Source organism: Trichechus manatus, unplaced genomic scaffold, assembly GCF_000243295.1.
Source record: "Trichechus manatus latirostris isolate Lorelei unplaced genomic scaffold, TriManLat1.0 scaffold00003, whole genome shotgun sequence".
NCBI lineage: Eukaryota > Metazoa > Chordata > Mammalia > Sirenia > Trichechidae > Trichechus > Trichechus manatus.
In genome coordinates, this window is record NW_004443939.1 from 8,658,889 (window position 1) to 8,685,522 (window position 26,634).

The following is a 26,634-nucleotide window of genomic DNA, read 5'->3' on the forward strand; positions in this document are numbered from 1 at the left end:
CCCCACCCCAATTTACTGAATCTGTACTTTAAATTCTTCTTCTCTGTGTTACTTACTTGGACAACAATCTCTAAAGTATCCAAAATGATTAGGTTTGCTTCCGTTGCTAGGTTTCCATCGATCAGTGCTTCATGTTCAATCTCTGCTCTTGACCTAATACAAAATATTTTAAGAAATTATATTTACCTTTCGAAAAATTCAGTAGCTCTACAATTCAAAACAGACTTAAAAAATGCACAGAAATGAAAAAACCTGAAGCCATTTTCAACATCTGCCTACGTGAAAGTGTAAGAGAATAAGGAAAAAGGCAACATTTTACATATTAAAAAATGTGTTACCTTATTCTTCATTTTTTCCACCATGCCAATACGCATTTTCTCACCCCATTATAATACTTCAATGCCACTAAAAGCATAAATGTTCAGCTTTCAAGTTAAGACACAGCAAACACAGAAAAACATATTATTTTATTTTGAATGGCATTGACACTAGGTGGTGCTGTGTGAATATTTATTTTGGGCTACTTCAGGTAAAGCAACATTCAAAATGTTTAGTACTTATTTTACCATTTCAAGGATTTTCAATGTATTTATTCCAAAAAACTTTTATACATCTACTCTCAGGAAATAATTTAATACTTCAGTGAGACTCGAGATGAAATCACTCATTAGGAAAAAACAATTTGATGCAATAAAGTGGTTTACTTGAATACTGCTATTTATAGAACTGTCGTTTAATTAAAATTAAAAATTTAAGAATAACTACATATGATCTGTGGGTAAAGTCGACATTTTTGTTTTAGTAGCTATAGATATATAGAAACCATATACAAGTAGACAAAATAACACAGAAATCAAAGTGAAAGTACTAAAACATACTAAATGTTAACCTTCAAAGCTCTTAGATCTGCAAGACTCTGAATCTTTATTACCACCACTAAAGAGAATACTTCATGAATTTATGTGTTACACATAAAATTTTAGGATGAAATACAACATAGTTATCAGAATTAAATTAGAAAAGAATATACAGGATATTCAAATTTTAACACTGAAAATTTCCAGTGAGATTTTTTTTTAAGAAACATAAAAATAACAAGATGGTTTTTAAAAAAAGAAAATCAGGAAAATGTCAAAGAGTCTTCCTTAAAACACAGCAAGATAACCTGAGAAAACATGTTCTACAAATGCAGAACTAAAGCAGAATAATAATAGTGTAACACCTGGCTGCTTTGTGATTTTGGAAAAAAAAAATAACCCATGCAGAAAAACAATCAGAGCAATGGATTCAAATAGAGAAAAGAAGAAAGCACATATGCAAAGCTTAAGAATTTAACATATTTATATTATATTTGGAGCCCTAGTGGTGTAGTGGTTAAGAGCTCGGCTGCTAACCGAAAGGTTGGCAGTTCAAATCCACCAGCAGCTTTTGGAAACCCGATGGGGCAGTTCTAGTCTGTCCTATAGGGTTGCTGTGAGTTGGAATCAACTCGACGGCAATGGGTATATTATATTCAGCGTATAATTCTAAACTCTCATCTATATGGTACTGAGTCTGCTGTTTCTATCTTTACTGGCTCTCACAATGCCTTGTTTCCTTGTGTTTATGAGCTAATATGTCTCAAAGTTTATTTGTGAGAATTTTCTGAGGCTGGGCTGAAGATGGTTCTCAGATAGGATGACCAACCATTCTGGTTTGTCCTAGGACAGTATTGAGAACTCTGGCATGTGGGATGTTCAGTGCTTAAAACCAGGAAAGTTCAAGGTGAACCAGAATGAGTTGGTCACTTTATTGTCAAATTAAAGTTTTTCAGGCCAGTTAGCTACTTGCAGGTTAATTTGTGATTAAAATTCTCAAGAGAAAAATTTTAGCCCCTCTCCTCAATGCCAAGTTTCAGCCCAGGCAATTTTATTTGCAGTCACCTAGGTGGTAGGAAAGGTTTATTTAGCCCCTCTCCTCAATGCCAAGTTTCAGCCCAGGCAATTTTATTTGCAGTCACCTAGGCCGTGGGAAAGGTTTATTTCAAGTTCCTCTTACACTGAAATTGCAGACTTTTAGGGTCCCAGACTCAAGTAGTAAGTATAAAAAGTAGTCTCTAATCAGATTCCTCAATTTGGGCAGGTTTCAGGCTTTCTTGTTCCTTCAGCCTTGCCAGGCCTTGAGCAATTTCACCCTGTTCAGCAAAATCCCTTAAGACAAAAACCCAGTGTCTGTTCCACCTCCCTGGGTTCCTGACTTCACTTTATTTCAGTACTCTTAGCATTCCTTATTTTCTTGTCAGGTCATTGATGCATTTAAAAGAAGTTTTTATATTTTATCTATCATTTTTAGTTGTTTTTGGCAGTAGGGTCAGTGTACCTTGTTTGCCTTAGTGCCAGAAACAAAGTATATCTGTATTGTTTTGCCTTTTCTCTCCAAAAGAGCAAAGATTAGTTTTCTAATCTTTAAAATATTTAGTTCAGTGTGATAGCTAAAATGCATTCAGAAAACAGTTGCTGAATACATTCTGCAAGGGGATATATTGGGGAAAATGTGCTTTAAAATATAATAATTTGTTTTACTATACTACAATGAAATATTATTTCTCAAAATCTCTTTTAATCTAAAATTAAAAAAAATATATAAGTATTTTGTCTTCTAAGATTTTCAAGTCTAATATACATAAAGTAACACTAAAATTAATCATTTTCCTGTTGCATTTGAAATCCAACAAGACCATAAGTCACGTAAAATATGAGGTTACATTACTTGTCAAGCTTCTCTGTGTTTTGACGCCAATGTGTCATATCCTTTCTCCACCTCAGATTTTCTTGACTTCCAAAGGCACTTCCAGATGGGCTTCTCTCTGTCAAATACATTTCAAGACCAATTCAAAATTTTTATATCAGTTGGACCACATATATGTATATTTGAAGACATAAGAAATACTGCCTATGCCATTAATTTTATACATAGCCATTTTATTCTAAGGTGCAAGTGGAAAAACCTGACAAGTTTGTTTTTTATTAAGAATTTTCACAATAGTTACAGAAGATATGTACTGTACTACATGGAATATAAAAAATAAACATCTTTTTAAATAAGTGAACTTTCTAATATTGACTTCATTCAAAATCTTAATCATGACTTACAAGGCCCTTACATGATCTGACTTCACTTCCTACCACTCTCCCTCCCCCTATTGCTTACACTACTACAGTTATTTTGTTCTCCTTGCTGTTCTCTAATACTATATATGCTCGTGATTTAGGACTCTTGGAATTATTGTTGTTTCTTCTGTCTGATTTGTCTTCCCAATAACTCAGTCACTTCTTTCAGGTATATGGCTAATCACCCATCACCTCCTTAGAAAGGCTTTCCCCCATTCTCTAGCACTTCCTATCGTCTTAATTTATTTCTCTTCTTAACACTTATAACCAAAACAATACAAGCTAGCTCAGAACAGAGATAATGTCCACCACTTAATAAACAGGGCTGGCAATGCATCTGGCACTTATTAAGAGCTCAGTAAATTTATGTTTAATAAACAAAATAAGAAGGATTCCTGAAGTACTTGCTTTCTTTCGGTCTATATAAGTCAAGACTAGAGGAAAAACGGCGCTTTCTCTCAAGAGATTTCTGGGGTTAAAGGCAGACTGAATGGTATGGGCTCCTTAAGGGGTAGCAGAAATAGAACCGACTCACACAAATCCATGAGAAGTGAAGAAGAAAAAAAAACCAAACCCGTTGCTGTCGAGTCGATTCCGACTCATAGCAACCGTATAGGACAGAGTAGAAATGCCCCATAGAGTTTCCAAGGAGCTCCTGGTGGATTTGAACTGCCAACCTTTCAGTTAGCAGCCGTAGCATTTAACCACTACACCACCAGGGATTCCTGAGAAGTGAAGAGGCACTGAGAATTGTGAAGAAATATACAAACATACATTTAAATGATGGAATCGGTCATAATTTCAGGCTTTCAACTAGAAAATCAATGCTTCTTTTCAAAAAAATAAGACTTTAAATTTGTTGGGAGGGTTGGAAAATAATGAAAGTAAAATTTCAGAGTTCATAGTGACAAAAAAAAAAACAAAAAAAAACCTGAGAAACAAATATTAGTTGCCATACAATAAGGAACATGTGTGGATATTTCATTTTCTTTGCTTCCCTTCCCTTTCTTTCTTACCCATTTTTTTTTTTTTTAATCTCTAGCCTTAAGAAATTTTGTGAAAGAAAACAAAAGATAAGCCTATATATTTAACAAAATAAATAATCAGTGACCTATTTACACTTCTAGCATTAGTTTCAAAAGCCCTGGTGGCACAACAGTTCAGCACTATCCAAAAAGTTGGTGGTTTGAACCTACAGGGTGGCTCTGCAGGAGAAAGATCTGGTGATCTGCTTCCATAAAGATTACAGCCTAGGACACACTATGGGGCATTTCTACTCTGTCACATGGGGTCGCTATGAGTCAGAATTGAGTGGACAGTACACAACAATAATCATTAACTTTATATTTTTTTCTCACAAAATAGTCTTTCACCTCCTTAGTTAAGAACGTCTATCACTAGGTGATCCAAGCTTGTATGTCCAAATGTAAACAAGAATTGCAAAGAATTAATTTTCCTAAGATAAGAAGAACTTCAATTCTTGCATTCAAACAATGACAGCTGTTCTAAGGTCACAGAGTTAACAATATAACAAACATATACTGTTAATGGTTCCACCTGCTCCAAAAATAAACCTTATAAAGAGCTGTGGTATAATACAAAGAACACTAAATCAGAAGTCAACAGATCCTGGCTGTGCCACTTATATGATTTTGGGCAAGTTATTTGCCTCTTTGAGTTTCAGTTTCTTTATCTAAAAAATGAAAATAATTATTCATGAGGTTTTAGCAATATTTATGACCTAAGTAAGTGTTAATTTTCTTACTTTTTCACAGGGTTGTTTTGCATAAGTTAAAAGAAAATCCAAGGGGAGATTGTAAATTGTATATAATGCAAATGAAAAAAAAGTTACTCTAGTAATTCCTTCAAAGGCAAGGCTGTGTCTTAATCATTTTTAAATCCTAAACATTTACAAATAACATATAAAAGATATTTAAATAAATGATCACTACACTAACGCCTATCAGAAAACAATGATTAAAAAATATTTGTGTATATGTACGCTCATATTTTAAGGCAAATACCATATTTTAACACGGTGTTAGAATGTTTCATGTACAAAGATGACTAAGCCATATCCCTGACTTTAAGGAGCTATCAGCAACGATATTATTTGTAAGTCACTTTAGAATTTACAAAAGATTTCCATATACATGATCACCATGAAGAAGATAAGTTAGTGTTAAAATATTTTTTTAATTCTCATAACAATCACAAATGGATGAGGAAAAGGAAGGTAGGGAGATTAACTGACTTGGCCAAAGTTATATGGCTAATGGGTAGCAGACTTGGGATCAGGGCCAGGCCATAAAATGCTATCAAACGGTACTCTCCCCTCGATATTTGAGTTTGATGGTCAATATGTTTCACTTAAATCTATGGTATATTAATTTATCATGCAAAGTGGAACGCTTTAAGATTAAAAAGGGATGTTATTAATATTTACACAACAACAACAGGCATAAACTGAGACTATTCAGGGCAAATCAGGAAATATGTTCACCTTGTTTAAAGTAGAATTATAATTCAAATTCCTACAGAGAAATGGTTATTCAAAAGTTACACTTAAAACACTTTTTCAACAGTGTAGATTTGTCATTAAAGGCTTATGACAATGATAACTACAGTATAGAGTTCAAGGAAATGTAAAAGATTCTCACCAGTAGGTGAAGATACTGGGTACATACCGAGCTGTCCTCGGCTTCGGCGCACCATTTCTTGCCTAGCTCCTATGCTCCCAAGAATAGCTTCTTCAAGCTTTGCTCTCATGTCTTTTGATTTCTTAAAGGTCAAACTATTCATTCTTTCAAACACTTTCTTTCCCTAAAATTAAAACATTGGAAAAGAAGAGGCATTGAGGAAATTTTCTTCTTCCTTTTCCATACTATGTTTCCTTTCTAGTTTTCTTTGCAATGGTATAATGATCACTTACTTTGTACTCAAAGCAAGATACACAAAGATATAGTAGATCTAATAGCCGGTTTAGCTGAAGGACCGAGAGATCTGTAAACCACTTTTGCAGAACCGTCTCATCTGCATTCTTGAGAACCCACAGTAGACAGATCAAAAGGCTCCGACTTGATTCTGCTGAAAAGGTAGTATGTTGTCTGCTACCCTGAAAATAAACAGCAGTAGAATGAGAAACACTGACCCATGATCATTTCTTGATTTTTTTCATTGCTGTTTTCTTCTAAAACAGTAAGACAAAAATTGCTTAGAAATCAAATATTTTAAAAACACCATTTGCTTTCGACAATGAAATTTAGTAACTTTTTCCTGGCAATAGAAGATCGTTTTAATCTACAGCAGGGCTGAGAGCAGACAATGAATACATGTTAAATAAAATACATAAAGGGAAACACTAAATGGTTCTACTATTATAAGGTATCAAAACTAATGAAAATAAAATAAAAAAGCAAATTGACCCACAGTAAATCAAAGTGGGGTAAGCACACAAAGTTAACAACAAAATAATGTTTATCAGGCTTAGAGAACCATCGTTTCCTATAAAAGGCCAGGGGAAAAGCCTTAGGTTATATATAAGTGAAAATGGCTTTTTATAAAAACAAAGTTGAAATGCTACTTTCAATATTCAATCTGCATTAATATATAGCATGTGAAATATAAATGAAAAACTAAGAATAAGAGCATGTTTATAGTACCATTTACTGGACATTTACAATCATTATGCTAAGCACTTTACATACATTATTCCATTTAATTATCCAACAACATTATGAAGCATGTTGTACTATTTCAATTTTACAGAATGATAATAATAATCATGCCAAATGTGATAATGACAAAAAATAAACTTTTAAATGTGCTAGACACTATGTTAACCACCCTATCTTATTTAACTCTCACAACAATCTTATGAGACAGTATTAACTATTATTATTTCTAGTTTATAGACAAGGAAACTGAACGATAGAGATTTGCCTAAAATCACTACAGTACTGTAGTCCAAGTTTACCAAACTCCAAAGCCTATGCTCTTTACCATTATACTATATTTAATATTTGGTTAATATACTAAATAGAGGAGGCTGGGTAGCACAAGCAGTTTGTGATCAGCTGCTAACTCGAAGGTTGGCAGTTCGAACCCACCAGGCTACTTCATGGAAGAAAGATCTGGCAATCTTCTTCCATAAAGATTACAGCCAAGAAAACGCTATGGCATAGTTCTATTCTCTAACACATGGGGTTGCCATGAGTTGGGGGCCAACTTGACAGCAGCTAACAACAAGGAGACTAAGCAAGAAAAAGAAAGCAATAGAGGGGTCATTGAGAGGAAAGACAGAGGAAAGTTGAACATTGTTAATTGTTGAAGTCATGATCTCAGCTCCTACCTTAGTCTTCTGTCTATCCTGGATGATGATAATTATAGCAGCTAACACATAATGTTTACTCTTGAGACAGGAACTATACTAAGCATTTTACACATATTAACTTATTTACCACTGTGAACAACTCAAAGAGATAAATATTATTACTCATCCCATCTTATAGATAAGAAAACTGAAACATGAAGAAATTAAATATTTTGTACAAAAATTTGGAGTATATCGTTGTCTTAGGCTGGGTTCTCTAGAGAAGCAAAACCAGTAAAGTGTATAAATATGTACATAGAGAGAGATTTATATCAAGGAAACAGCTCATGTGATTGTAGAGGCTAGAACGTCCCAAGTCGGTGGATCAGGGTAGAGGCCTCTCCCAAGTCACACAGCAGCAGAAGCTGGCAAGCCCAAGACTGGCAGGTCAGAGAGCAGGGCTCCCACTCACAGGCTGTGAAGGTTGACGAATTCCAAGATCAGCAGGCAAGACCACGAGGTTTCTCCTGATTCACGTAGCTGCAGGGGCTGGTGAACCCAAGATTGGCAGGTCAGAGAGCAGGGCTCTGCTCATAGGCTGTGAAGATTGACAAATCCCAAGTTCGATAGACAAGCTGACAACTCAAGTCCCAAGAACCGGAGATGAGACAACAGGAGGCAGCTGCAGGATCCAGAGTGAGCAAAAAGCCAGAACGTCTGCTTATATTCAGATGCAGGCCACACCCCCACGGAGACTCCCTTTCATCTGACTGGCTACTCACAGTATATTCAATCATGGGCGTGATCAACTAAAACACTGAGAATCATGGCCCAGCCAAGCTGACACACAATCTTAACCATCACAATGGTGGATCTGGTATATTCAAACACAGAAAGTGTGGCTCCATAGACCAAGCTCTTAATCACTATGCTTACTCCTCTCATGGATGTATGCACAGCTAAGTGAGTTCACCTACATAAACTCACTTAACCACTACGCTATACTGCCTCTGACCTGGGCATAAATAACTAACCCTCTTGCTTCCAAATGTACAATTTTCCTCATAATGAAAATGCTCCTTTATTAAAAAAGCATGCACTTTCTCACAGCTGAGCTTTCAGGTATGCGTAGAGGTAGTGAATAAATTCTCAATTATTTCTTATAGTATTTTTTATAAATGCAATTAAAAAGTATTCTGAACATGACAAACAGACATAGCCTGACATTTCTTATATCCCCCAAATAAAGTGACAATAATGAAATGACAAGTTTGAAGAAAGTTAGACAAATATGAAAAAGGCTCAATAATGCAAAGATGACAGTTTCCCCCCAGATTAGTCTGTAAGATCAAAGCAATTCCAATCAAAATCCCAATAAGGCTTTTCCTTGAAGTTAAACAGATTGATTTTAAAATTTAACTGGGAAGAGTCAAGGACCAACAATAGTGAAGACACTTTTGAAAAAGAATCAGGTGGGATGGGGGACACCACTAATTAGTAGAAATTTGCCACATATATAAACAACATGAGATTAGTATCTAAAACAGTATTCCTCAAAAAGGGTTCCATGAGAGAATTAAGCCCTACAGAAAATGATCTGAGGGTAGGTAGGTAATACCATTCCAGTTGCAAGGAAAGAAGTCAATTCATCACCTACAATAAATGCCTTAGACTGCTATCTCTTAATTTTCTGGTCTCTAGGAATGATCTCTAGAATATAAAAAGAATTATTTCATAACACAATTACCAGGAGCAAGGAACAGGCCCTGGAGTCCCACATTTTTTAGGCAAGATTCATATCTCTTCTTCCCCATCACAATACTTAGTACTACCTGCCTTCAAATCACCAGGATTGATCACATTATGTCCTGTATCGTTGTTTTTATCTGTTACTTTAAAACGCCCACCCATGGAAGTTGTCTTTCACACCACAGATTCTGATCACCATGTAACTTTTTACATTGTCTTTTCTGACCTCATTTGCCACTCTGTCACATCTTCTAAAACCTTCCATTACAACCTCTAGAACTCATGGTCAGTCATCAGCAAAACCACCTACATATTTACTACCTTCTCTGAACATTTATTTTCTTGCTCTACTTAGAAAACCTTTCTCTCTCCCTTGAGGCCAGGAGGTAGGATAGGAGAAATCTCCTTGCTCCTGAATTCTTTAAGCATATTCTCTTCCTCTTCTATAAAAACACGCAGCTTTGAATCTCACTTTATCAGACTATAACACCTGCTCTCATTGCTGCAGTCACATACTGATCCTCAGAACACTAGCCCTTATATCTTGAAGTTGTTCGTTTCTGCCTCACATTCAATGTTTTCAACACTACTCTTGTTGTAGTTCTTGGTGATTTTAATACATTGTATATGAACCTCCAAATATCCTGTGTAGTTCTTTAGTTCCTTAACTAACTCTATTATCAAGAATACCACTTAATTCACACAGGTACCCTCACAGTCAAACCACTTTAAGAGCTAATGGGAGAAAACATAAAAAATGTCAATCAATAAATGTAAACTGAATGACAAAATTAGAAAATTACATTTTTTACAATCCTAAATGAAGTGATTCACAGAAGGATCATCAATAGACGTTAAATCATTAAGTAAAAGGTTGCTTGAAAACTGAATATCAGTATGGCCCCAAAATTTTCACTTCACAGATTACGTGCTGATCGCAAAAAGAGAAAAACGTATCTTTATAATGATGAGATATAGCAGTCACCACCTTAACCAAGTATCAAACTTAGCATCAGTAATAGTGAGACATTGTGTATTAGGTATCTCCTGATGTGATGCTATATGAAGTCACAGCATACCTATAGAATATCCCAGTTAAAAATGTTTAACCTTGGTGTAGGTATAGAACTTTCTAATGGGGAGAATGGCAAGGAGATACCAAGTAATAATAGACTGCCTCAAACCAAGGAAGATAAGGTTAAATTTCAAGGTAACCATAAAGAAAGTTAACAAACCCAATCATCACAATGAAGGAAAAAAAAGTCTCATTAAAAACAAAATCTACAAAAACAAAAGAAATTAAAAAAAAATACACAAACAAAAGGAATTCAGAACAGGAGAATAAGAGGAACAAAGAAAATATCAGCACTGTTAAAAAAAAAACCTACAAAATCACAGCAATAAACTCACATCTATCAATAATCACACTGAATGTAAATGGCTTAAATGTACCCATAAAGAGAGAATGACAAAATGGATAAAGAACAGGATCCATCAGTATGCTGCCTACAAGAGACATACATTAGAAACAAAGACATAAATTTATTAAAAATCAAAGGATAGAAAAAAATAAGCAAACAGCCACCAAAAAAGAGCAGGAGTGGCTATATTAATCTCAGGTAAAATAGAGTTTAAAACAAAATCCACCATAAAAGACAAAGAAAGGCACTATATAATGATTAAAGGGACCATCAATCATGAAGATATAACCAAAATAAACATCTACGCACCTAAAGACAGGGCTTCAAAATACATAAAACAAACTCTAATAGTACTGAAAAGAGAAACTTACATTTCCATAATATTGTAGGAGACTTCAATACACCGCTCTCGTTAAGAACAGAACATCTCGAAAGAAACTTAGCAAAGATACGGAGAGCTAAAGGGCACAATCAGCCAATTTGACCTCAAAAACATATATAGAACACTCAAACCAACAGCTGCAAAGTACACAATCTTTTCCAAAGCACATGGAACGTTCTCCAGAATAGACCACGTCTTAGGTCATAGAGCACCCCTCAACAAAATCCAAAATATTGAGATAATACAAAGTATCTTCTCTGACCACAACGTCATCAAGGTAGAAATTAATAACAGGAAGACCAAAAGGAAAAAAAATCAATTATATGAAAACTGAATCAAACTCTGCTTAAAAACCACTGGGTAATAGAAGAAAATAGAGATGCAATCAAAAAATTCCTAGAATCAAATGAGAATGAAAACACATCATACCAAAACCTTTGGGACACAACAAAGGAACTCCTCAGAGGTCAATTTATACCAATAGATGTACACATCAAAAAGAAGAAAGGGACAAAATCAAAACATTAGCTACACAACTCAAACAAATAGAGAACAGCAAAAAATGCCCACAGCCACCATAAGAAAGGAAATAATAAAGATGAGAGCAGAAATAAATGAAATAGAGAATAGAAAAACAATAGAAAGAATCAACAAAAACCAAAACTTCATTCTTTGAAAGGATCAACAAAATCAACAAAACATGGGCCAAACTGACAAAAGAAAATCAGGAGATGATGCTAATAACCCAAATAAGAAATGAAATGGGGGACATTACAACTGACCCAACTGATATAAAAAGTATCATAACAGAGTATTATGAAAAACTAGACTCCAATAAATTTGAAAACCTAGAGGAAATGGACAAATTTCCAGAAACACAATACTACCTACCCAAACTAACACAAAAATGATGTTGAAAATCTGAACAGACCTATAACAAGAGAAGAGATTGAACAAGTAATTTAAAAAACTCCCAACAAACAAAAAGCCCTGGTCCAGATGGCTTCACTGAAGAATTCTACCAAACATTCGGAGGAGAGCTTACACTAGTACTACTCAAACTATTTCAGAACATAGAAAAGGAAGTGATACCCCCGAATTCATTCTATGAAGCCAGCATAACCCTGATACCAAAACCAGTCAAAGATGCTACAAAAAACGAAAATTACACACCAGTATCTCCCATGAATACAGATGCAAAAATTCTGAACAAAATCCTATCCAATAAAATTCAGTATCATATCAAAAAAATAATATACCACGACCAAGTAGGATTCATACCAGGTATGCAAGGATGGTTCAACATTAGAAAATCAATCAACGTAATCCACTACATAAATAAAAGGAAAGAAAAGAACCACATCATCTCAGTTGACGCCGAAAAGGCATTTGACAAAGTCCAACACCCATTCCTGATAAAAACTCTCAACAAAATAGGACTAGAAATTTCTCAACATAATAAAGGGCATCTATGCAAAACCAATAGCCAACATCATTCTTAATGGAGAGAGGCTAAAAACATTCCCCTTGAGAACAGGACAAGACAAGGATGGCCTTTATCACCACTCCTATTTAACAATGTGCTGGAAGTCCTAGCTAGAGAAATAAGGAAAGAAAAAGAAATAAAGGGCATCCAAATTGGTAATGAAGAAGTTAAACTGTCCCTATTTGAGGATGATATGATACTATACATAGAAAACCCAAAAGACTCCACAGGAAAACTACTGGAACTAACAGAAAGATTCAGTAGAGTAGCAGGAAACAAATTAAACATACACAAATCAGTTGGATTCCTACACACCAATAAAGAGAACAATGAAATCAGGAAAACAATATCATTTATAACACCCTCTAAAAAAATAAAATACTTAGGAATAAATCTAACCGGGATGTAAAAGACCTATACAAAGAAAACTACAAAACACTACTGTAAGAAACCCAAAGGGATCTACATAAATGGAAAAACATACCATGCTCATGGATAGGTAGACTCAACATTGTGAAAACGACAATTCTACTCAAAGCAATTTACAAATACAATGCAATCCTGATCCAAATACCAACAACATTCTTTAAAGAAACGGAAAAGCTAATCATTAACTTTATATGGAAATGGAAGAAGCCTCCGATATATAAGGCACTACTAAAGAAAGTAGGAGGACTTGCACTACCTGACCTCAGAATATATATACAGCTACGGTATTCAATATAAGCCTGGTACTGGTACAATGACAGATACATTGACCAAACGAACAGAAATGAGAACCCAGACATAAATTCATCCACCTATGATCACCCGATCTTTGACCAGGGCCCACAGTCCATCAAATGGGGAAAGGATAGTCTTTTTAACAAATGGTGCCAGCAGAACTTGATGTCCAACTGCAAAAAAGTGAAACAGGACCCATACCTCACACCATACACAAAAACTGATTCAAAATAGATCAAAGACCTAAATATAAAGCCTAAAACTATACAGATCATAGGGAAAAAAATAGGATCAACACTAGAGGACCTAATACACAGCATTAACAGCATAGAAGAGATAACTAACAATACATAAACTTCAGAAGATAAGCTAGATAACTGAAATCTTCTAAAAATTAAAAACTTACGCTCATCAAAAGACTTCACCAAAAGAGTAAAAAGAGAACCTACAGACTGGGGAAAAATTTTTGGCTATTACAAATCCGACAAAGGTCTAATCTCTAAAATCTACAGGAAATTCAACAAATACAAAAAGACAAATAATCCAATTGAAAAATGGGTAAAGGAAATGAACAGACACTTCCCAAAAGAAGACATTAAAGCAGCTAACAGACATGAGGAAATGCTCACGATCACTAGCCATTAGAGAAATGCAAAGCAAAACCACAACGAGAGACCATCTCACCCCAGTATTAGTGGCCCGAATCAAAAAAACAGGAAATAACAAATGTTGGAGAGGCTGTGGGGAGACTAGAACTCTTATGCACTGCTGCTGGGAATGCAAAATGATTCAACCATTTTGGAAAACAATATGGCACTTCCTTAGAAAGCTAGAAATAGGAATACCATATGATCCAGCAATCCAACTCCTAGGAATATATCCTACAGAAATAACAGTCATCACACGAATAGACATATGCACACCCATGTTCACTGCAGCATTATTCACAATATCAAAAAGATGGAAACAACCTAGACGCCCATCAACAGATCAATGGATAAACGAACTACGGTACAAACACACAATAGAGTATTCCGCAATGATAAAGAACAATGATGAATCTGTGATGCATATCATAACATGGTTGAATCTGGAGGGGATTATGTTGAGTGAAATAAGTCAATCACAAAAGGACAAATATTGTACGAGACCACAACTGTAAAAACTCATGAAAACATTTACACATAAAAAGAAACAATCTTTGATGGTTACAAGGGAGGGGAGAGGTGGGGATGGAAAAACACTAAATGGACAATAGATAAGTGGTAACTTTGGTGAAGGGTAAGACACTACACAATACTGGGAAAGCCAGCACAACTTGTACAAGAGAAGGTCATGGAAGCTCCGTAGACACATCCAAACTCCCTGAGGGACCGAATTGCTGGGCTGAGGCCTGTGCAGGCCATGGTCTCGGGAAACACCTAGCTCAAGTGGCATAACTTAGTTTATAAAGAAAATGTCCCACATTCTACTATATTTCCTGTAAACTAGAAGTTATTATGTAAAAGGCTAGATTAGATTTAGGTTAAATTTTTTTTTATTGTACTTTAGATGAAGGCTTCCATAACAAACTAGTTTCTCACTAAACAGTTAGTACACATATTGTTTTATGACATTAGTTAATAACCCCACGACACATCAACACTCTCCCTTCTCGAAGTTGGGTTCCCTGTTATCAGCTTTCCTGTCCCCTCCTGCCTTCTAGTCCTTGCCCCTGGGCAGTTGCACCCCTTTAGTCTCATTTTGTTTTATAGGCCTGTCTAATCTTTGGCTGAAGGTTGAACCTCAGGAGTGACTTCATTACAGAGCTAAAAAGGGTGTCCACGGGCCATACTCTCGGGGATTCTCCAGCCTCTGTCAGGCCAGTAAGTCTGGTCTTTTTTTTTTTGAGTTAGAATTTTCTACATTTTTCTCCAGCTCTGTTCGGGAACCTCTATTGTGATTTCTGTCAGAGCAGTCAGTGGTGGTAGCCAGGAACCATCTAGTTGTATCAGACTCAGTCCAGTGGAGGCCATGGTAGATGTGGTCCCTTAGTCCTTTGGACTAATCTTTCCCTTGTGTCTTAGGTTTTCTTTATTCTTCCACTCTCCCAAAGGGGTGAGACCAGTGGAGTATCTTACATGGCTGCTCATAGGCTTTTAAGACCCCAGACACTACTCACCGAAGCAGAATGTGGGACATTTTCTTTATAAACTATGTTATGCCACTTGAGCTAGATGTTGCCCGAGACCATGACCCGCACAGCCCTCAGCCCAGCAATTCGGTCCCTCAGGGAGTTTGGATGTGTCTACGGAGCTTCCATGACCTTGCCTTGCACAAGTTGTGCTGGCTTTCCCAGTATCGTGTAGTGTCTTACCCTTCACCAAAGTTACCACTTATCTATTGTCCATTTAGTGTTTTTCCATCCCCACCTCTCCCCTCCCTTGTAACCATCAAAGATTGTTTCTTTTTATGTGTAAATGTTTTCATGAGTTTTTACAGTTGTGGTCTCGTACAATATTTGTCCTTTTGTGATTGACTTATTTCACTCAACATAATCCCCTCCAGATTCAACCATGTTATGATATGCTTCACAGATTCATCGTTGTTCTTTATCATTGTGTAATACTCTATTGTGTGTTTGTACCGTAGGGGATGGAGGAATAGTTAAATAATGCCTCATGAAAACAATTAGACAAAACCACAATGTAGAACACACTACAAGTCAGCTGGTCTCATGCTTTAAAAAGACAATGTTATTTAGAAAAAAGAAAAGAAAAAGTGGAAATACAGTTATAAATAAAAAATGTTAAAGAGACATATAATCAAATGTAATTTATGTGAACCTTGATCGGATCCTGGTTTGAAAAGAAACTGTAAAACAGACATTATTTTGAAACAACTGAGGAAATTTGAATATGATGACATTAAGAAATTACTATTAAATTCCTTAGGTGTGATGACGATACAATGGTTACGCAGCAGAACGTCCACTTTCTCAGCAGACGCATACTGAAATATTTAGTCATGAACTCTCATATCTTCAATTTTATTTCAAATGATTAAAAACATAATGAAAATGTGGCCAAAATTGTGAACAGCTGTTGACTCAAGGTGGTGGATAACTGGTTGGTCATTATGCTATTCCTTCAAGTTTTCTATACTTCTAAAATTCTTCATAACAAAAAGCTATAAAGGAAAAAAAATTAGGCTAAAACATTAATTAAAAGCACATATTCTTATTCTTGCTTCAGCAGCATATATTTAAAATTGGAATGGTAAGAATAGCATGGCATCTGCACGAGGATGACGAACTTGTGAAAAGAATATTCTTAAAAGCATCAAACACCTAACAAAAAACTGGAAGAATTACCAGAAAAAGAATTACTAAAAGAAAGAAAGAATAAGAATCCAGAAGGAAAACAGGAAGCAAATTATCAGTTAAAAGTGAGGATTGAGGAGGAGTTAAACTAAGATATTCCTTGTCTGGTATTAACAATTAACAAATTTCCTCTGAACAATCCCAGGTCTCATGCTATACCTAGAAATAACATAACAAATACAAACTCAGCATCCAAGTAACTTGTTACACAAGGAAATAATACATCGTGAGACAGAAATGACAAAATAGGTAACAGAAACAGATGCACAAAGACTTGAGATACTGCAATTATCAGAGAAGGACTATAAAACAACCCTACTTTCTGCATCTCCCCAGCTCCTTTTTTGACAAAAAGTAGGAAGTATAAGGAAAAACAGATTTGAAAAAAAAAAAAAAATAGAAAAAACAAATAGCATTTTAAAAACTGAAATAAATTTATAGAATAGCCAAACTTAAGAACTCAATAGATTGATATAATATAATAGCAGATACAGTTAGGGAGAGAATTAGTAAACTGGAAATTAGATTAAAAGAAATAATCCAGCATGAAACATGGGTGAACAAACATATGGAATATACAGAAGAGTAAAAGACATATACAGAAAGCAATAAAACAACTAGCATATGCTTAACTGGAATATAAAAATAGGAGAGACAGAATGGGGAAAAGGAAATATCAGGCAGACATGTCTGAGTATTTTACAAAACTGAAGAAAAATGTGAATCATAAATTTCAGAAGTCCAACAAATACTAAACAGAATAACTACAAAGAAATCCAAAACAAGACTAAGGAGAGTGAAACCACAGAAAACCAATCCTAAGAAGAATATCATAAAGAAGAAAGGGGGGGGGGAAGGACAGATTACCTTCAAAGAAGCAATAGATAGGTCACAGCTGACTTATAAAAAGCAACAATGGAAATGAGAAGACAGTGGGAATGATGTCCTCAATGTGCTGAAAGAAAGAAAAGTAAACCGAGAATTCTATTTCTTAAAAAAAAAAAAAAAAATCCTAAAGAATGAAAGTTAAATAAAGACATTTTTTCAAACACTGAGAGAGTTCACCAGCAGAAAACTCATACTAAAGACTGCAAAGGAAATATTTCACAAAGAAGAAATATAATATCAGATAGAATATAAGAAATTCTGGAAAAAATGAAGAACAAAGTAGTATAATATATAGGTAAACCTAAATGATAATTGATTCTATTTAACCATAATAATGATAATGCCTTATGGGGTTAATGATACCTAGAATTAAAAATACTTGAAAATACCATTTGAGTTAGAAGAGATGTGAGTAAAGTTAACCTGTTCTAAGAAACTTGTATTATCCAGTATGAAAATAAAGTTACTGATTAACATTAGAGTAGACAATTTAGGAAAGCATACTGTGATTTCTAATGTAATCGTGAAAAAAGTGGAAACAACTATAATTTCTAAATAGTATAGAGAAGGAAAGGCTGAATGGAAAAAAACAGAATGAAGGGGGAAGAAAATCAAACTAAAAGAATAAAACAAATGAGACAAAAGTAAATATATAATAGGTGAGACAATAGAAAGTACAAAATAAAATAAGTACATTAAATTTAACTACACTAAATGTAAATGAATTAAAAATTCCACTGAAAAAACAAAGATTAACAGACTAGATTAAAAAATACAAAACAAAATTTAACTACATGTTGCTTATAAACAACACATCTAATACATAAGGAGGAGTATCTGGATGGCATAAATGGTTAAGCGCTCGACTACTAACAGAAAGGATACTGGTTCAAACCTACCCAGAGGAGCCTTGAAAGACAGGCCTAGTGATCTGCTTCCAAAAGGGTCATAGTCCTGAAAACCCTATAGAGTAGTCCTATGGAGCAGTTGTATTCTGCACATACGAGATCACCATGGGTCAGAATCGACTCAACAGCAACTAACAAGAACAAAAATATATAAGGATACAAAAACATTCAAAGTAGAAGGATGTAAAGAGGCATGCCATATGTATATCAATCAATGTGTCTGTGTGTATGTGTGTGTGTATATGTATATATATAAAGAAAGCTAACATAGCTATACTACTATCATATAAAACTGACTTAAATAAAAGTATTAGGGGACCTCATACCATAAAGCAAGCAGCGCCGGGAGCAGAGCGCGTCCTTTGGACTGGGGTCCCTGCGCAGAGAAGCTCCCAATCCAGGGGAACACTGAAGAGACGAAGGCCGACAGAGAGAAAAAGCCTCCCCCTGGAGCTGACGCCCTGAATTTGGACTTTCAGCCTACTTTGACTATGAGGAAATAAACTTCTCTTGGTTAAAACCATCCACTTGTGGTATTTCTGTTACAGCAGCACTAGATGACTAAGACAGAATTTGGTACTGAGAGAGTGGGGTGCTGCTCTAACAGATACCTAAAATGTGGAAGTGGTTTTAAAACTGTGAACGGATAGACGTGCGGCAGTGACAGAGGACCAGCAGCAGCAGAGAACCTACAACAGCTGAGAAGCGGCAGCAGCAGAGAACCAACAGCAGCAGAACCAGGAGACCAGTGCAAGACAGCACTAGAGCCGACCCACAGAGCGAGAGAACTGAGTGCCTGTTCGCGTGAGGCTTCCTGGCGGAGTGGGGCGCCTCCGGACACTTATACCGGTGGAGCTACAGAGCTTTGGAACACTTGCCCCAGCAGGGCAGATGTGGGCATGAGGCCTGAGGGCCGAGAGGCCACAGGAAGCAGAAGCTGAAGAGACAAGGGACACAAGAAGCTGAGCTGCTTCAGCCTCAAAAGCATGCGTGACTGGCGTGGTGCTCTGGTAGCTGGACTGGCTGTGCTGGAGTGCTCTCTACCTGTCTCCAGACATGAAGTATTTAAAGCCCATGGAGCCCTTGATATCTTCACAGTCAGGAAGAGCTGAATATCTATTGTCCCAGGAGGTGGTCCACTGGCTTGTATTGTGTTACATCAATGCTATATCAAGGTGTTAGGAAACACCTTGCTGCTTACCCTGCCTCAGGGTGAGAGGCCTCAGTGTGCTGATCCACACAGTGCAGCTTACTCCTCTATAGGGTCCCCATTCTGACAATGGACTTCCTGCACTTGACTTGCTTTTAAGAACTGGCCCTCCTTTGCTCTTGTCAATTCTGTTATCTGGTAACTGAAGCCTTGCCTGTATTCCAGTTCAGGGTAAGGTCCCAGCTACTCTTACACATGCCTTCTGGATGCAGGTTGCTGGTCTCTGTGAATATTTGCATCATGAACTGCTGTGGCAGACTACTTGCCAGAGGCTTCTGCAACTCTGAAATTCAGTGCTTTCTCCCAATCCAGAGGTATCCTTCCTGGCATCCTTGGAATTGGCACAGTTCTTCTTTGGCTGGGCTTACCTTTACTAAGGGGGTTAATGTTAGATTAAGTACTGCCCTCTGCTCTGACTTGCTAAGAAGAAAACTTTGTATGTCCCTAATAGATCCCAAACTATACCATTAATATCTAATGCACAAGAATGCTCCACTGTACATCAATGCTATACCATCAAGTGACTGTGAAGTGAACTTCCTTTGATATACTGAACATCCAAGGCACATCATCTGGTCTCTATTCACCTGGAACAACAGAGGAAGAAGGAGAATCAGGAACAGGAGGAGGAGATGGAATGTGTGGCTAATTGCCTCCGTGAACAACTGCCTCCTTTGCCATGAGACCAGAAGAACTGGATGGTGTCCAGCTACCATTACTGAACATTTTATCAAAGTTTTTAGAGAAGAATTCTAATCAAAAGAGGTGAAAATACAGAACAGCATTTCAAATTCTCATGGACTCTAGACTTTCTGTAGCCACGGAGGGTGGATGACACCCTGAAACTACTGCCTTGAGATAATCTTTAAAACCTGAAATGAAAAATATCCCCTGAAGTCTTCTTAAAACCAAACAATAGTTTAGCTTAACAAGTAAAGAATGTCTGCCTTGAGCACTGTGCTGTTTTAAGAACTATCTATATGGGATCAAATTGACAACAACAACTCGCAAGATTAGATAGGAAACTTAGGGGGCAGTGAGTTTATGTTAATGGGGGAAGAACAACTCAGAAGAGGAGGGTGAGAATGGGTGCATAACTTGAAGAATGTGATCAGTGTCACTGATATTGTACATGTAGAAACTGCTGAATTGGTCTATGTTTTGCTGTGTATATTCTCAACAACAACAATAAAATAAAAATTAAAAAAAAGAAAAGCATTAGTTTATGTTGACAGAACGTCCAATCCACTAAAAATGAATATAATAGTTTTAAATTTTTACATACTTCATAATATACCATCGAAAGAAAAAATACAAAACCCAACAGAATGAGGAGAAATTAATAAAACCGAAATCACAGTGAGAGATTAGAATAAGCAGACAAAAACTCAGAAAAGAAAAATAAGAGTTAAACAACATGATTAATAAATTTAACATAATGGACATATATAGAACACTGTAAGCAAAAATTAAAGAATACATATTCTTTGCAAGTACATAAGATATTTTCAAAAATCGACCATATGGTGGACAATAAAACAAGTCCCATAAATATAAAAAACTGAAATCATGCGATTAAGCTAAAATCAGAAGCTAAAGGATAAACAGAAATTTTCATGTGAGAGGAAATTTAAAAATGCCTTATTAGCCCAAGAGTCTAAAAAGAAATCATGCTGAACTTTAGAAATATTTTGAACTGAATAATGAAAATACTACAAATAAACTGTGGAATGTAACTGAAATAGCATTTAAAGGAAAATGTAAGGAGCCCTGGTGATGCAACAGTTAAGCGCCTGGCTGCTAACTGAAAGGTGAGTGACCCTGCAGGACAGAGTAGAACTGCCCTATAGGCTGGGAATCTTTACAGAAGTAGATTGCCACATCTTTCTCAGCTGGAGTGGCTGGTGGGTTTCAACTGCTGGACTTTTGGTTAGCAGCCGAGCACTTAACCACTGCACCACCAGGGCTCGTTTTCCATAAAGATTACAACCTGGAAAACCCTATGGGACAGTTCTACCCTGTCATATCGGGTTGGTATGAGTCAGAATCGACTTGATGGCACACAACAAAGGAAGATGTATAGCTTAAAGTATGTATCAAGGAAGAAAGAAAGACAATTAGTGAGGGAAGCATCCATCTCAAGAAGTTAGAAAACGAGTTATCAATATAAACCCAAAGACAGGAAGTAATAAAAATAAACATTCAAAAGTGAGGATTAACAGTACCTCGAAATTAGTTCTTTATAAAAACTAATGATACTTATCAAATTTCTGATGAAACTGATTAAGATGAGAAAAGGTATAAAATGTCAGCCGCAGAAATAAAAGTTTATATCTACTACAGATGTTAGAGATATTAAATATATCATAGAAGGTATCAGGAATGACTTTATATGCCAAGAAAGTTGAAAAAATAAAAACTACTAGAATACCTAGTAAAAAAAAGGTCTGCCTTGAGCATTATGCTCTCTTAAGAACTATCTATATGGGATCAAATTGACAACAGTAACTTAAAAGATTAGATAGGAACCTTAGGGGCAGTGAGTTTATGTTAATGAGAAGAAACAACTCAGAAACAGAGGGTGAGAATGGCTGCACAACTCAAAGAATGTAATCAATGTCACTAAATTTTACATGTAGAAACAGATAAAAAAAAAGATAATATTCACAGATGGTGATAAATGTAAGTAACGTCACTGAACCATTTGTGTGGGAATTGTCAAATGGGAATCTAATTTGCTATGTAAACTTTCACCAAAATCTCAATAAAAAATTATTAAAAAAAAAAAACTACTAGAATAAAATTTACTAAAACCAAGAATAAAAAAATGGGAGAAATAAGAAAACTTAAACAATCTTATAGCAATTAAAGAAACTGAATCAATAATTTAAGAACTTTCAAAAGAGAAGTCTGCAGGCCCAGAAAGCTTTACCAAGAAATTCTCCAAATAGTCCAATAAGAAATAATTCTAATCTTAAACAAGCAGTTGCATAGAATAGAAGGGAAAACTCCCTAGATCATTTTAATTGGCCAGCTTAACCTTGATTCCAAAACCTAAAAGAACATTATGAGAATGGAAAATTATAAGCAATCTTCCTTATGAACATAGATGCACAAATCCTAAACTAAGTATTAGCAAATCAAATTCATCAACATAAAAACATGAAAAAGTTGGGTTTAATTCAGGAATTCAATGTTAGTTTAACACCAGAAAATCAATTGAAACTGGCTACATTAAAAGAATATATGGCAAAATAATATGATCATCTCAATGGATGCAGAAAAAGCATTTGATAAAAATCAACAACCATTAATGATTAAAAATACATAAAATTTTTAGCAAACTAGGAACAGAAGTAAACTTCTATAATACAATAGTTTTTAGCTGTCATCAAGTCAGCCTGATTCATGGTCATCCCATGCACAATGGAACGAAATTCTGCCTGGTCCTGCGCCATCCCACATGATCGACTGCAGATAAGACCATTGTGATTTATAGGGTTTTCATTGGCTGATTTTCCGAAGTAGATCACTAGGCCTTTCTTCCTAGTCCATTTTAGCCTGGAAGCTCTGTTGAAATCTGTTTAGCGTCACAGCAATATACCAACCTCTGTGACAGAAGAGTGATGGCCACACGTGAAGTGTCTTGGCCGGGTCTCCCACATGGAAGGCGAGGATTCTACCCTGAACCACCATGCCTTATTAATACAATAGAAGATGTCCAAAAAACAGAAAAAAACTTACAACACATATATTTAAGAATAAAGTGTTGAAACACTGACTCAAAAATCCTCAACAAAATTCTAGCCAATAGAATTCAGCAACATATCAAAAAAATAATTCACGATGAGCAAGTGGGATTCATACCAGGTATGCAGGATAATTCAACATTAGAAAAACAATTGATGTAATCCATCACATTAATAAAACTAAAGACAGGAACCACATGATCTTATCAATTGATGCAGAAAAGGCATTTGACAAAGTCCAATACCCATTCATGATAAAACTCTCAACAAAACAGGAAAAGAAGGGAAACTCCTTAACATAATTAAGGGCATTTATACAAAGCCAACAGCCAACATCATCCTAAATGGAGAGAATATGAAAGCATTCCCCTTCAGAACTGGAACCAGACAAGGACGCCCTTTATCACCACTCTTATTCAACATTGTGCTGGAGGTCCTAGCCAGAGCAGTTAGGCTAGAAAAGGAAATAAAGAGCATCCAAATTGCTAGGGAAGAAGTCAAAGTATCTCTATTTGCAGATGACATGATCTTATACACAGAAAACCCCAAAGAATCCACAAGAAAACTACCAGAACTAATAGAAGATTTCAGCAAAGTACCAGGATACAAGATAAATGTACAAAAATCAGTGGGATTGCTCTACACCAACAAAGAGAACTCTGAAGAGGAAATCACCAAATCAATAGCATTTACAACAGCCCCTAAGAAGATAAAATACTTAGGAATAAATCTAACCAGAGATGTTAAAGGCCTATACAATGAAAACTACAAGGCGCTACTGCAAGAAACCAAAAGAGACCTGCATAAGTGTAAAAACATACCTTACTCATGGACACAAAGACTTAACATTGTGAAAATGTCAATTCCACACAAAGCGATCTGTAAATACAATGCAATCCCAATCCAAATTCCAACAGCATTTTTTAATGAGATGGAGAAGCAAATCATCAACTTCATATGGAAAGGGAACAGGCCCTGGATAAGTAAAGCATTACTGAAGAAGAAGAACAAAGTGGGAGGCCTAACACTACCTGATTTTAGAAACTATTATACTGCCACAGTAGTAAAAACAGCCTGGTACTGGTATAACAGATACATAGACCAATGGAAAAGAATTGAGAATCCAGACATAAATTCATCTACCTATGAGCAGCTGATATTTGACAAAGGCCCAAAGTCCATTAATTGGGGAAAAGACAGTCTCTTTAACAAATGGTGCTGCCAAAAAACTGAAACAAGACCCATACTTAACACCATGCACAAAAACTAACTCAAAATGGATCAAAGACGTAAATATAAATTTGAAAACAATAAAGATCATGGAAGAAAAAATAGGGACAACGCTAGGAGCCCTAATACATGGCATGAACACAACACAAACCATAAGTAACAATGCACAAACACCAGAAGAGAAACTAGATAACTGGGAGCTCCTAAAACTCGAACACTTATGCTCATCAAAAGACTTCACCAAAAGAGTCAAAAGACAATCTACAGACTGGGAAAAAAATTTTGGCTATAACAAATCCGATCAGCATCTAATCTCTAAAATCTACAAGATACTGCAAAACCTCAACAACAAAAAGACAAATAACCCCATTAAAAAATCGGCAAAGGATATGAACAGGCACTTTACCAAAGAAGACATTCAGGTGGCTAACAGACACATGAAGAAATGCTCACAATCATTAGCCATTAGAGAAATGCAAATCAAAACTACAATGAGATACCATCTCACCCAAACAAGGCTAGCATTAATCCAAAAAACACCAAATAAGAAATGTTGGAGAAGTTGTGGAGAGACTGGAACACTTATACCCTGCTGGTGGGAATGTAAAATGGTACAACTATTCTGGAAATCGATTTGGCACTTCCTTAAAAAGCTAGAAATAGAAGTACCATGCAATCCTGTTCCTTGGAATATATCCTAGAGAAATAAGAGCCGTCACACGAATAGATACATGCACACCCATGTTCATTGCAGTACTGTTCACAATAGCAAAAAAATGGAAACAACCTAGCTGCCCATCAACAGAAGAATGGATAAACAAAGTAGGGTATATCCACACAATGGAATACTACACAATGATAAAGAACAATGATGAAGCTATGAAACACCTTATAACATGGAGAAATCTGGAAGGCATTATGCTCAGTGAATTTAGTCAGTCACAGAAGGACTAATATTGTATAAGACCACTACTATAAGAACTCAAGAAAAGGTTTAAACATAAAACATTCTTTGATAGTTTTGGGGACAGAGGGAGAGGTTATTCACTAACTAGACAGTAGACAAGAACTATCTCAGGTGAAGGGAAAGACAACACACACTACAGGGGAAGTCAGCACAACTGGACTAAACCAAAGCTAAGAAGGCTCCTGAATACAACCAAACACTTCTAGGGACAAAGTAGCAGGGGTGCTGGTCTGGGGACCATGCTTTCAGGGGACATCTAGGTCAACTGGCATAACAAAGTTTATTAAGAAAATGTTCCGCATCCTACTTTGGTGAGTGGCGTCTGGGGTCTTAAAAGCTAATGAGCAGCCATCTAAGATGCATCAATTGGTCTCAGCCCACCTGGAGTAAAGGAGAACGAAGAACACCAAAGTCATAAGCACAGGATTAGCCCAAGACACAGAAAGAGCCACATAAACTGGAGACTGCAATAGCCTGATACCAGAAGAATTAGATGGTGCCCTGCTACCACCAATGCCCGCCCTGATGGGGAACACAACAGAGAGTCTCTGTTGGAGTAGGAGAAAAGTGGGGTATGGAACTCAAATTCTAGTGAAAAGACCAGACTTAATGGTCTGACTGAGACTGGAAGAACCCCAGAGAGCACGGCCCCCAGACTCTCTGTAAACCCAGCACTAAAACGATTCCCAAGGCCAACTCTTCAGACAAAGATTAAACTGGACTATGGGACATAAAATGATACTCCTAAAGAGTATGCTTCTTAGCTCAAGTAGATACATGAGACTAAATGGGCAGCTCCTGTCCTGAGGTGAGATGAGAAGGCAGAGAGGGTCAGAAAGCTGGTTGAATGGACACGGGAAATAAGGGGTGGAAGGCAGGAATGTACTGTCACAGTAGAGGGAGAGCAATTAGGGTCACATAACAATGTATGTACAAATTTTTGTATGAGAGACTAACTTGAACTGTAAACTTTCACTTATAAGTACAACAATAAAAAAATTTAAAAATAAAGAGAAAAAAAAAAAGAATAAAGTGCTGAAAATTTTCCCTTTAAGGATGCCCACAATCGCCACTTCTATGCAACAGGGTTGCTATGAGT

At 36.1% G+C, this 26,634-nt stretch overlaps 1 protein-coding gene across 4 annotated transcripts in view; it reads right to left on the reverse strand.

Annotated features, from left to right (window-relative positions):
* Positions 1 to 26,634, reverse strand: part of DOCK7 (dedicator of cytokinesis 7) — a 288,307-nt gene that overhangs the window by 54,978 nt on the left and 206,695 nt on the right. For 3 of the 4 annotated variants that reach the window (XR_002823979.1, XR_002823980.1, XM_004369007.3), the window contains exons 31-34: positions 6,082 to 6,264; positions 5,810 to 5,972; positions 2,749 to 2,845; positions 57 to 153 (exon numbers count right to left, since the gene is read on the reverse strand). Coding sequence is in view for 2 of the 4 variants with exons in the window: in XM_004369007.3 (XP_004369064.2) it covers positions 57 to 153; positions 2,749 to 2,845; positions 5,810 to 5,972; positions 6,082 to 6,264 (540 nt within the window). In the remaining 2 variants the exon portion in view is untranslated. The remainder of the gene's footprint in view (positions 1 to 56; positions 154 to 2,748; positions 2,846 to 5,809; positions 5,973 to 6,081; positions 6,265 to 26,634) is intronic. The other variant, XM_004369004.2, reaches the window with a different exon arrangement.